Genomic DNA, 12,739 nt, shown 5'->3' with positions numbered 1-12,739 from the left:
GGAAATCATGTATTCTGGAGATTTCTTCTTCCCCTGCTGAAGTATCTGTAGAAGTTACAGGCACATAGCTGAGTGCAAAGTGACAACGTTGACCACAGTCACCATGATGCAATATATGGGTTCGCCTGAAGTTCTGTGTTACTGTACTACTAATTGAGACCTGAAACTGTTTGTGTTTGTTTATAATAACTTTATTAATCTGTATTCATCTTCTGTTTAGGCTGAAATTCTACACCAGCACTTTTATAGGTGGAACTTTACTGACTGCTTCCAAAGAAAAATAATAGCTCTTGTTTTCAATTTCTTGTTCAATTTGTTGCTGAGTTCTCAGAATAGAAAGAAAAAGTTACATTTTTATTTCTACTAAAGAGAAAAAAAAGTTTATATGAGAACATCAGATAGTGCTTAATAACGTGTTTGGTGTTTGAGGAGGGATGGAAATGGATTATTGGCACTGATTTATGGAGCCTAAGCTATGGCAAAGAAACTTTGATTTTCAAAATGGCTACATTTTAATAATGACAATGCTTTCTTTTAGGAAAGTTCAAGGAAAGGGCCTCAATTCTGCATAAGATCGCCAAAAAGAAGTGCCAGGTGGAAGACAGTGAAAGGCAGAATGGAGCTGCTAATCATGGTGAGTGCAGCAATACGGATTTATCACTTGTTCCTGAGGGCCTTTTTCAGTGTTTTATTTTGCTTGAAAATCCTTAGGGATTAATTTCTCCTTCTACTTCATTTATGCTATCTTAGTAAAAATATTCTGATTCCCTATACGAAAGACTATGAAACTTATGGATGGGACAGGAGTTAAGTGCAAGAAGAGAAAGTCAGTTAAGGCATTTAGAAAGCCTCCTGGCAGGCTTGGAAAGAAAAAAGCAATGCTGATTTTGGATATGTGTTGAAGCGACAGAAATAGAGAGACAAAACTTACTTGCAGTTTACATGTGAGATTTTAATGAATTTATTGAGCTGCTCTAGCAGAATATGTGTTTTATGTGGTATCATCCTTGTCACAAAAAGAAACAACCTTCACATTTAAGATTTGATTTGTCTATCTACTACTTGCTGAGAGTCATTTAGGCCCATCTGTGCTAATTGTGCAAAGTTAGCTTACTGTGGTTTTCCATCAAGGGTAAGAATTCATATTTTAGTTCAAAAGTTCCTATACTAAAAGAAAATCTGTACTACGTCCTGTTTTCTCTACTTCACCTGAGCATGTTCTCTGCATTAGAAAACCAGATGCAAATGTGTCTGATAAAAGCAGAATAATTTTATTAGTTGACACTTTTTTTGACCTTGTGTGATGTTTACATATTATTTGCTTCCAGAATCAAGCAGTTAGATGGGACAGTCTGTTAATAAACCATAATGCTGGCTGTGGGGTTAAGAGACAACACACATGCACTGAAATAATTACAGATAGTCTGGCACTCTGCTGTGGCTGTGATCTGAGATTTTTAATTTAGAAGACTCTCAGGATAGCAGTAATGTATCTAGACAGCTGTATTTACTTCTGTGCAGAAGAGCATACCATAAGGCATGTTGAACTTGAGTTAGACATTTCATATTACTATTCCCCATAACTTTATATTGTCCAAGGGATTTTTGGCCATTGACATTTTTATCTAGTACATATTTAAAGAGATCGTTACTGTTTAGAGAATTCCAAGATAGTCAAAGTAAGAATAAATTTGAATATATTTGGCATCAGAAACAAAGGGCCCAATTTTATCCCTTTAATGCCTGTAAAAGTTTAGCAAAAGGACTACAGGATTCTGTTTTAAAGATCATCCTCTGTTACTGGATGTTATTAGATCATCTGTTTACTCTTTTCCTACATTTTTGCATGAGGAAGAGCATGATTACAGCTTGGAAGTAACTTTACTAATTGCAGGGGTTAGTGTGTTATAAAAGTTGTATCTTGTTGAACATATCCCCTCACCTGTAAATGCAACATGTTGCATTCTTTAATGTCTGGGAAGAATGCTATATGTCACTTTTTACCTGAAGTATTAGGCTCAGGGAGTTTAGCATAAACAAAGAGCACTGAATACTGCAAAGAATGTAAATTTTTCTAGGACATGAGTATCAGTAGCATAGTTTCTTCAAATGCAAGCTCACTACTCATAAGAATTTTATTCAAAATGTGTACTGGTCAAATGGAAGACAGACTTTTTTCTGTCTCTCTTTTAAAGGCAGATGTTGGTCCACCTTCAGTATTTGATGATTTACACAGACTGAATATATGACAGCAGTTTCAATAATAGATGTGTTACTTAATATTCTGTTCTGTTGTTTCCCCCCTCTTATTTATGGATGATGCCACAGGAAAAAGTGCAAAAGTGGAAGTTGCAGTAACACCACCGAGTGATTCAGGACCGGTGCAGAATGGAATTGCCCATAACGTTGAAGAAGAGGTTAATGTCTTTTTTATTCTTTTTTTTAATTTTTATATTGTTAAAAATACTGCATGCTTGATTGTGCTTTTCACTGAAAGTATACATCTTAATAGCAAGAAGCTGTAATATGAACTGTCTACAATATATTTCATCTTCATTTACAACTGAAAACAATGTATGGTTTGCCATATATAAAAGCTGTTCTCTTGTGCTCCTGAGCTTCACTGTAAGGTAAGACGGCAGTCTGGAATGTATTCTTTTAGGAAATGTATTTTTACTTCAGATAAGATGTTCGCAGCCCTAAATATTGCTTATTGAAATTGCTTGTCTGATTATCATCACATTGACAAAACCTGTTCTCTTAAGAGGGTAGCCTGTCATGTTTTGTTTCATGGCATAGTTAAAAGTAGTTATAAAAGAGGAGTTGTACACAAACTTCTTGTCCATCCTGCCTTCTGTTATCTTGAGACAACAACAAATTAAGCTGAATGAGATACAATATACTAGTGTTTCTATGACTCTTATTGCATATGGTTAAAATCTGCAAAAGAAGTAAACACTTGAATGTATTTATTTTAACATATACCTTTTGTAGATAATAAGTTAACTGCATAACTGTGTCTAACTTGCACAATGGCTACTGAAATAGCTATACAGTTGAGCTAGCTTCTTTCTTAAATCGTGACTCTGCCGACCACGCGGCTCTGCCGAGCAGAGATCGGCTTTTGTCGGTACTCAAACAGTCGGGGAATCAAAAAGATTCACCCCTCTCGCAACCCACCGAGTGGGACGAGACAAGTGCACCAAATACTGACAGATAGCTTTAATTCTTCACTGTTTGCAGATAATTTGGTCTCTAGGAATATAAATTGAGAATCAGAATCAAGGATCTAAAAGAGATGGGTGGTTTTTGATATCCTGAATGATCAGTAATGATAATAAGTCTCCTGTGGAAAGGAGAGCATAGTAGAACATTAAATTACCTTTTCTGTTAACCTAAGTTGTTCAGACTGACATGCCATGTAAAGATCCTTTTCAGCCCAACAAAGCATTACTCTTACATAAATGAGGTGAGTAAAATTTATGTAATAAAAAAATCTCAGCACCACACTTCAACACTCAACATTTTAAGGTAAGGACAGATCAATTTTCAGATCCATTTGCATCCTGTTCTGAGAGTCCGACCTCATTGCTGCAGTGAAATATGTCTTTAGACTATTTTTTAACTTCAGAAAAAAAAAAAAAAAACAAAACCAAAGCAGACCGGCTTTTAGACTTCTGTTCTCAAAGGTCAATAAGGGATGACATAGCCTGGTGTAACCTGTTAGGGTGTATGTAAATCAGTCTGTGAGATGTATGAAAACTCTAATAGACTCTAATAGAGTTCAGTAGCTTAAGAAAGAAACTGGTCTTGCTTTGTAAGATTTTTTTCCACTGAGATTGTTCAGTGAAAACAATGAAGGAAAAGCAATCTTAAGCAATCACATCTCACAGCAATGTCCATATGCTATCATTTTGCATTGTAATGAAGCAGTTTCTAAGCTTGTTCAGAAATCTGCAAGGTCAAGCAGCCTCATCATTCAAGACAATGGTTTCAATTTCAAGCAACTGCAGGGTAAGGAGCGAAAATTATTGCAAGAGTACATTACTCAGCAATGTCTTCCTCTCATCTCCCTTTAGACATTTTAAACTTTCAGTGAGGCAGAGTTTGGAACTTTTATGTTAATTTCAGCAAGTATTAGGACATTCTGAAAAACTATTGTGCTGTATCAGAGGTGGGATACATTATTTATCCTTATCCAAATGACAAGATAGAGCAAGCAGGGAGGTTTGTAACTCATGGAGGAGTGATTCTGCAGATTTAGCTCCATCAATCTGAAAGAAAGGATTTTAGGCATCTGCTGTCACAATAAAAAATAGCAATCCCCTCATAAGATTTTGAGATGGCCCATGCTGGGTTCCTCCCCAGTGGCCTTCCTAATTTTGTCTTCTTCCAGTGATAACCTGACAGCTGCTGCTATCTCAGGCTGCTTCAGTTATTGATATGCTGGAGCCTATTTTGTAATTTAAAAGCATATATTGGAATTTTTGAAAAGTTGTAATAAAAATAGTCTGCTCATCCATGTAACAAATAAATAGGTCTCTGTGATACTTAGGACCCTACTTCGCTTTGAGGTTCTCTGCCTGCTCTGTCTTGTACAGGGACCCGTTCTCAATGTATTGCCTAGTTTTCTGTGCACAGCTTCCTGATACACCTTCCCAAGCTGTGGCATCACTCAAGCTAACACTGGGCTATTCAGTTTCCTTCTGCTTTGTATATTGACTTCATGGACACTAATAGGATTACTCCTGATTTATAGAAGGGTAGGCAACGACAGAATCACACACACAGCATTCACGTGACCTTTTCATTTGATGAAGATTAGAATTTGAGGAAAGTAAATCGGTCATTGCCCTCCCAAGCCTTCTTTCTAGCTTTTGCAAACTTTATGCAGACACTATGTACCCCTAGGAAACAGTATATCTTCAAAGACAATGGCATCAGTTCTAAGAGCAGCTCCATCCAGGGAAGTAATACTGAAGGCACTGGATGGTATGTCAGCCAGTCCTCATCAATAGTTTCTCCTTCTTCCTTCTATTTCAAAAACTCGCTCATTAAAGCTGAGCAACAAGAACAAACTCATTACAGCTCAGTCTTGACCTACAAATGCTCTTGAATTTTGATCTTTTTGTGAACAAGTATTCTCCATTTTACACTGAGAACATCATTTGCTTCAGTTCCATGAGCAGAATTCAATCTGGCAGCTTGAATTTTTGATGATTTTTCCTTACTCTAATGCAAAAGGAAGTGCTGTAGTATCAGAATTTGGAAATATAGTATCAAATTGCTTCTCTCCAATTTTCCACTTGTATATGTCCAAAGGTATGGTTTTGTGATCCGTAAGCGCTGTTTAGAAAATTTCTTAAGAAAACTTTCCGTTAGTACCTCCATGTCACAGTGATGATCATTTAGAACTGAGAAAACTAGAGGCACTGTCCATCTTGAGGAACTGAGCTGCAAATATGTCTTTGGGGGAAAAAATGTTCTCGTGAAAACTGTGGGCTGGGAAATGGGTGCACTCACGTAGAAGGTCATCAGGTATTCCTAAAACGTGTTTGCGGTGAGGATACAGAAGGTACGCATAGGAATCTAATTCTTTCTTCTCCATTGTCAAGTTCCACTATGGTCTTCATGCTTTTCCCTCTTGCAGAACAAGCATAGTCATATTTATGTTTTTTCTTACTTTTCACTGGTGCAGATTATAGTGCCTGGGTCTAAATCCCTAGACACAAGCATTTTAGTAATATGAAGTTCTGTATTGGAGTTAGAATTGTCTGAAAATAAGTACATTAAAAATTGTATGTTCCACTAGTACAAGAGCATATGCAAATAAATCCATCTTACTTATAAAACCCCTTACTTACAAAAAAAATATTTTTTATAAGATGTTGAGCAGAGGACCCTTGTGAAAGGAAGGTCTCAGGCTAAGACTGCAAGAAAAGGGGGAAAAATAGCTCTTATGTTGTATTTTAATTTTCATATATTTGTAAATTGAACTTCTTTTTAAAAAAGCATAATACTCCAAATGCCCTGATTTAGTTTTCCTTATACCTCTCCTTGTTTCTTTACGATTTTTTTGGTCATCTTTATATTTTTTCCAGACTCTTATTCTTTCCTCCTTTCATTCTTTTTCAATTGCCCAAGGCTGAAACACTATGCAAGACAGAGTCAAGGAACACTGTCAGTTAATGACTTTCACAAGGTTTCATGAACTAGGTGAATTTCACTTGATTTCCTTTCCTTTTTTTTCCTTCTAATTTCTTCATTTGTCTCTTCCAAACTCCACTGTCTTGCTTTTCCCTTTTTCCCAGTCCCTTGACTCCATTCTTCTTACTCCCATTCTCCTCCAGGGAACCTCAGCTGTCCTCTTGCTAGGCCAAGCCCTTGAGCAACAAGATAAACTCTGTCCTGGTGCTGCTTGCAGAAATTCAAAAAGGCTTCCCAGAAAATGCCCCCAGCAACCCAGTCATTTGTCCCAGACAGTAAGACTCATATAATCCCACTCCCACTGTAAGCAGCAGCAGACTTCCTACACTTTGATAAAACCGGGATCCTCAGCTGAGAAGGACAGACGGCTGTGCTCTCTGTCCCAGCCCCTAACCAGCACAGCAGGGAACAATACCTCCTCCCACCATACGGTCTGTAAGACGTTCCTGCTTTATTTGCAGCCAGAAATTGCCTTCCCTCCTGCTGGATATTGCATCTTCCTCGGGGATTTTGTTCTACTTACGGCATTCTGTCTCTTAACCTTTAGCAGGTTGCCACAAAGGGGAAGACTCTTATATAAAACTTCATCGACTGGTACCGAGCGTGTATGAGAAAATGAAAGAAGTCTAAAAGGACACTGACTATCCCATTAAATGTTTTATAGGGTGCCCTTCAGAGAAATGATCCTTCTGAGAAGTCCAGTTGTCTCACCCCCACCCCTCCACCTTCTTAAAAAGCATTTGATTAAGTGTGTTCAGTCATAGTCATTTTAACCTGTGGCTTTCCTAAAAATAGCTTCCAATCTGAAGATAACACCTTTTCCTTCCACCTACACACACACACGCACACACGCACATACACGCACGCACACTTACACATGCGCACACTTTTACCTGTTTCCATGGAAACCCCACTGGAAAATGTTTACATGCCAACCATGTCAGAGATAACTTTTCCATAATATTAGGCAACTTCTATGTCATAGGAAAATGCCACAAATGCTTTATTGTTTTCGTTGGATCTAATCTGCTTACCTGAGCAACAGTGTGGTAAAGCATGTTTTGCCTTCCCCATCAAAGAGCAGCAGCACAGTGAGCTGCGTTTCAGGACAGAGCCCCTGGTGGGGACAGATCTCCCCTGCCCTGGAGTACTCACTTTGCATCAAATTAGCATGATGTGAATCTGAGTAGCGTTGCATTCTCTGTCTCAGGCTATGATTGTGGGCTATATTAAACATTTCTGTTTCGTAGAGAGAGGGTAGAGAGAGCAGCCTTTTTGTAAGGCCATGATATATTCCAGCATCCCTGGTATTTGTTTGACTGACCATTGAAAATACGTTTTCCAAAACCCAAACTTTTCTTCAGTTACCACACTCAGTCTAAAGTAAATGCCTGCATCTTGTTTGCTGGTATAGCTCTCTGTAACTTAATGAGAATGGCGCAGCCATCAAAAGGGATTGATCTTTATTTTCCCAAGGCTACTCAGTTGCTTATTCCACATTTTTTTCTGCTGTATACCAGTTTGACTTACTTGAAAACTAGGACAGTGAAAAATGGCGCGAAGACAAAGGCTTATTCTTCAGATGTATCTCCATCACACCATAGCTGTTACTTCTTTTGGTGGGCTGACTGCAGTTTTGACTATTACATTCTGAGTATTTCTTTTCAAATTCCCCGAAGAGTGCTGGCGTAACATGGGCATAAAAAACTGCATATAAGCTCTGGGAGCTGTGCTTTCAGGTATTTGTGCAAGAGCCCAAGAGGACACAAGCAGCAATAGCAGAATCAGGAGCAAATACCTACCTGAGCCTTGCTCCTTCCCATAGGCTCCACTCAAAAGGTAGCTGTTTTCAGTGAGTTCACAGTGCAGAGAGGATTAATATAAATTAACTGCCCTAAGAAGAGTATCCATATATACAGAATGCATTCTGAAAGCTCAGGGGTTTAATTTTACTTGCTGCTTGAATTTTACTCAAGAGTTCATGAGGAAAGACGTTGTTTTCTGTCTTAGTTACCCCTCAGAAATTGCATACTACTGTACTAGCTTACTGTCTCACCTTCTTTCATGTATTTTTTTTTCCAAATGAGAGACAGCAGAAGATAAATGAGCGATTCAAGTTACAGGTAAGAAACAGGAAGCAGAGACTTGAGGCTGTTCACAGTAGGGCTCCAATTGCCTTTGTCCTCTGCCTTTCTAGTGAAATAAATTAATGTGTGATTTGCTATTCTAAAGAAAAAAATCAATCTCTATTGTGAAAATCAGTACTTACCTCTAAGACAGGTAACATTTTGAGACATCGTAATTTTTTCTTGACTCACTCGTCATGAGAAGTTGGGTTGTACAGAGCTCTTCACTTCCAAGGAAGACAAAGCTCAGCAGTCTTTAGCAGCACTATCAGGCAAAGAAATAAATTGCTTTTTCATAGGTGGTACAATATCTATACTTTAGCATAAACAAATTGAACTGCAAATAGTTCCTGTCTTCAGCTTCCTTTCTTCTTGAGTCCTAATGCTAATTCTGTACTGATTAATGGTATCAGAAGCTGAAATGCACAAGAAATGTACAAGCATGAGAATTTGTAGCTCAGCTCTTCAGCTTTGTTGGGCTAACAGAATACTCCTCAGAATGTAATATTTATAATTCATATGCTATAGCTGTTATACAATACAGACTAGTTGGTAAATAGTGGCAGATTCAGTATTTCAGATAAGTTTGAGGTGGTTCATTGTACTTGTTTTCCATTTTGTCCTACTGTCAGGAAAAAAGCATAAAAATGCAGTTTGATGTTGTGCCAGAAAAGCAACTTGTTTTTCCTAAGATAATATGAGCATAAGCATCCATGGAGACAATGATTTTCTGATGTTTGCTAGAAGCAGTGACTACATTGTGACTTTGGCAGATGGAGTTTGCTATAAGCTGTTGTTTATAAACAAAATAGTTATTGATGAAATGTCACCATATGTTTGTATTGTTTATATAATGTGAAACACACCATCATTTCCTCTGTTTGTAAAAATTTTCTTGGGAGACTGGGAAAAGTTGTCAGACCAGTCTTGAGCAAACCAGTAAGAGATTTCTTCTGCGGGATTACAGACAAGTGTTAGATAGATGTTCCTGGATGAAGAATTTGTGAAAGATGAAACGTCCAGACATTTGGTACCTTTTTCATTGTTTGTAATGAGTTACATAGAAGAAGAATTGAAGTAGCAAGAATAGGGTTATGAATATACGTAGATTGGTTTAAACAAAAAGAATATTTGTTACAGATACATAAAAGAGAACACAGAGCAAAACAACACTTCTAATCTCATTTCTTGAAAATAGGGAAGCATAACTATATTATTTGTAGTTTAAAGATGTACCTCATTAACCCTGGTAGAATATGCAAAGGGAGCATTTTCCTATTAGAGAATTAATTTGGTTATCATTATTGAGTAATATGTGCTAGAGTACCACATCCATCCCATCTAGGCATGAGTATACATACAATATTCAGCACTGCAAATGTATATGTAACAAAAAGACAGTACCAAGCACAAGCAAGAAAAAATGAGGATACAATAAATAAAGAGTGTAAAGAATTACGACAGCTAATGAGAATTTCAAAGAAACACATTAGTGACTGTTATATATGAAGATCCAATGCAGCTTATGTCTAAACCTTTAATGACTGGTTTTGGGATCAGGAGCACAAGTAGTGTACTCTTCTATCCTTCCAGTTGCAGGGAATGATGAGGGAAGAAACAGGAAGACCCAGCAGATCAATAACTGGCTCCAACACTCGTGTCACTGGCAGAATTTTGGGATTTTTGATCATGGCTTGGTCTACATGACACCTGGCCTGCTGGCAACAGACATGGTACACTTGTCTCAAAAAGGGAAAAGGATCTTTGCGCTGGAGTTAGCAGGGCTCATTGAAAGAGCTTTAAACTGGATTTGAAGGGGGAAAGAGGTAAAACCGGGCTCCCTAGAGATAAGCCTGGGAGTGGCACACCGATATTTGAGGGACGGTATGCTAGCAAGGTCCTTCAGTCTACTCCATGATGTGCTGAGTACACTGGAGCACATTTGAAATGTCCCTGTACTAATGCACCTTCACCATCTCAGGGGAGGTAGGGGATAGAGATCCACACAGCAGCAAAGAGGTAAGGGTTGTCGACGCATTAGAAACCGTGGGAGCACCTGAGAACAGTCACATGGGAATTAGGGCTTCCCCCCAAAAAAACGTGGCAGGATCAATAGCCCAAATGAAGAGCGCCTACACCAATGCACGCAGCATGGGACACAAACAGGAGGAGTCGGAAGCCATTGTGCAGCTAGAAAACGATGATGTAACTGCAATCATGTAAACATGGGTGGATGACTCAACACAACTGGAGTGCTGCAATGGATGGCCTTAAACTCTCCAGAAGGGGTAAGCAAGGAAAGAGATACAGTGAGGTAGCCCTGTGTGTTAGGGAGTGTTTTGACTATCTAGAGCTTGACAATGGTGATGAAAGGGTTGAGTGTTTATGGATAAGAAACAGGGGAAAGGTCAATAAGGCAGATATCATGGGGTGAGTCTGTTATAGACAACCCAACCAGGATGAAGAGCCAGATGAAATATTCTATAAGCAACTGGGAAGAAGTCTCATGATCGCTAGCCTTTGTTCTTAAGGGCAACTTCAACCTACCAGATGTCTGCTGGAAATACAATACAGCAGAGAGGAAACAGTCTAGGAGGTTCCTGAAGTGTGTGGCAGATGACTTCCTGACACAGCTGGTGAGTGAGCCAACTAGGGAAGGCACCCTGCTGGACCTGCTGTTTGCGAACAGAGAAGGACTTGTGGGAGACGTGATGGTTGGAACTAATCTTGAGCACAGCGATCATGAAATGATAGTTTTCGATTCTCAGAGAAGTAAGGAGAGGCGTTAGCAGAACTGCCACCTTGGACTTCCAGAGGGCAGTCTTTGGCCTGTTTAGGAGACGGGTTGACAGAGTCCCTTGGGAGGCAGCCCTAAAGAGCAAAGGAGTCCAGGAAGGCTGGACATTCTTCAAGAAGGAAATCTCAAAGGTGCAGGAGCAGGCTGTCCCCATGTGCCGAAAGACAAGCATGTGGGCAAGAAGGCCAGCCTGGTTGAACAGAGAGCTTTGGCTGGAACTCAGGAAAAAAAAGAGAGTTTATGACCTTTGGAAGAAGGGGCAGGCAACTCAGGAAGACTACAAGGATGTCATTGAGGTTATGCAGGGAGAAAATTAGAAGGGCCAAAGCCCAGCTAGAACTAACTTTGACTACTGCAGTAAAAGACAAAAAAAAAAAATGTTTCTATAAATACCTTCACTACAAAAGGCGGGCTAAGGAGAATCTCCATCCTTTATTGGATGCAGGGTGAAACATAGTGACAAAGGATGAGGAAAAGGCCGAGGTACTTAATGCCTTCTTTGCCTCAGTCTTTAAAAGTAAGACCAGTTGTTGTCCGTGTACTCAGCCCCCTGAGCTGGAAGACAGGGATGGGGAGCAGAATGAAGCCCCCATAATCCAAGGGGAAATGGTTAGTGACCTCCTACACCACTTAGACACACACAGGTCTATGGGGCTGGATGGGATCCACCCAAGAGTACTGAGGGAGATGGCAGAAGTGCTCACCAAGCCACTTTCAATCATTTATGAGCAGTCCTGGCTAACCAGGGAGGTTCCAGTTGACTGGAGATTAGCAAATGTTACACCCAGGGCCGGAAGGAGGACCCGGGGAACTACAGGCCTGTCAGCCTGACCTCGGTGCCAGGGAAGGTTATGGAGCAGATCATCTTAAGTGCCATCGCATGGCACGTACAGGACAACCAGGTGATCAGGCCCAGTCAGCATCGGTGTATGAAAGGCAGGTCCTGCTTGACCAACCTGATCTCTTTCTATGACAAGATGACCTGCTTAGTGGATGAGGGAAGGGCTGTGGATGTTGTTTACCTTGACTTCAGTAAAGCCTTTGACAGCGTTTCCAGCAGCATTCTCCTGGAGAAACTGGCTGTTCATGGCTTGGACGGGTGTACTCTTCGCTGGGTAAAGAACTGGCTGGATGGCCAGGCCCAAAGAGTGGTGGTGAATGGAGTTAAATCCAGCTGGCGGCCGGTCACAAGTGGTGTTCCCCAGGGCTCTGTGTTGGGGCCAGTTCTGTTTAATATCTCTATCAATGGTCTGGCCAAGGGGATCAAGTGCACTCTCAGTAAGTTTGCAGACCACACCAAGCTGGGTGCGAGTGTTGATCTGCTTGGGGGTAGAAAGGCAGGATCTGGTCAGGCTGCATCGATGGGCTGAGTTGTATGAGGTTCAACAAGGCTAAGAGCCACATCCTGCACTTGGGTGACAACAACTCCATGCAACGCTACAGGCTTGGGGAAGAGTGGCTGGAAAGCTGCCTGGTGGAAAAGGACCTGGGGGTGTTGGTTGACAGCCAGCTGAATATGAGCTGGCAGTGTGCCCAGGTGGCCGAGAAGGCCAATAGCATCCTGGCTTGTATGAGCAATAGTGTGGCCAGCAGGACTAGGGAAGTGATC

General features: G+C 40.2%; 1 protein-coding gene across 3 annotated transcripts in view; it reads left to right on the top strand.

Annotated features, from left to right (window-relative positions):
- Positions 1-12,739, top strand: part of SLC24A2 (solute carrier family 24 member 2) — a 112,449-nt gene that overhangs the window by 82,279 nt on the left and 17,431 nt on the right. For all 3 annotated transcript variants that reach the window (XM_075527324.1, XM_075527325.1, XM_075527323.1), the window contains 2 exons: positions 539-634; positions 2,329-2,417. In XM_075527324.1, the coding sequence (XP_075383439.1) occupies positions 539-634; positions 2,329-2,417 (185 nt within the window). The remainder of the gene's footprint in view (positions 1-538; positions 635-2,328; positions 2,418-12,739) is intronic.

This window comes from Mycteria americana, chromosome Z (assembly GCF_035582795.1).
Source record: "Mycteria americana isolate JAX WOST 10 ecotype Jacksonville Zoo and Gardens chromosome Z, USCA_MyAme_1.0, whole genome shotgun sequence".
NCBI classification, from domain to species: Eukaryota; Metazoa; Chordata; class Aves; order Ciconiiformes; family Ciconiidae; genus Mycteria; species Mycteria americana.
Note: the sequence above shows the minus strand (reverse complement) of the source record. Positions and strands in the feature narration are given on the sequence as shown.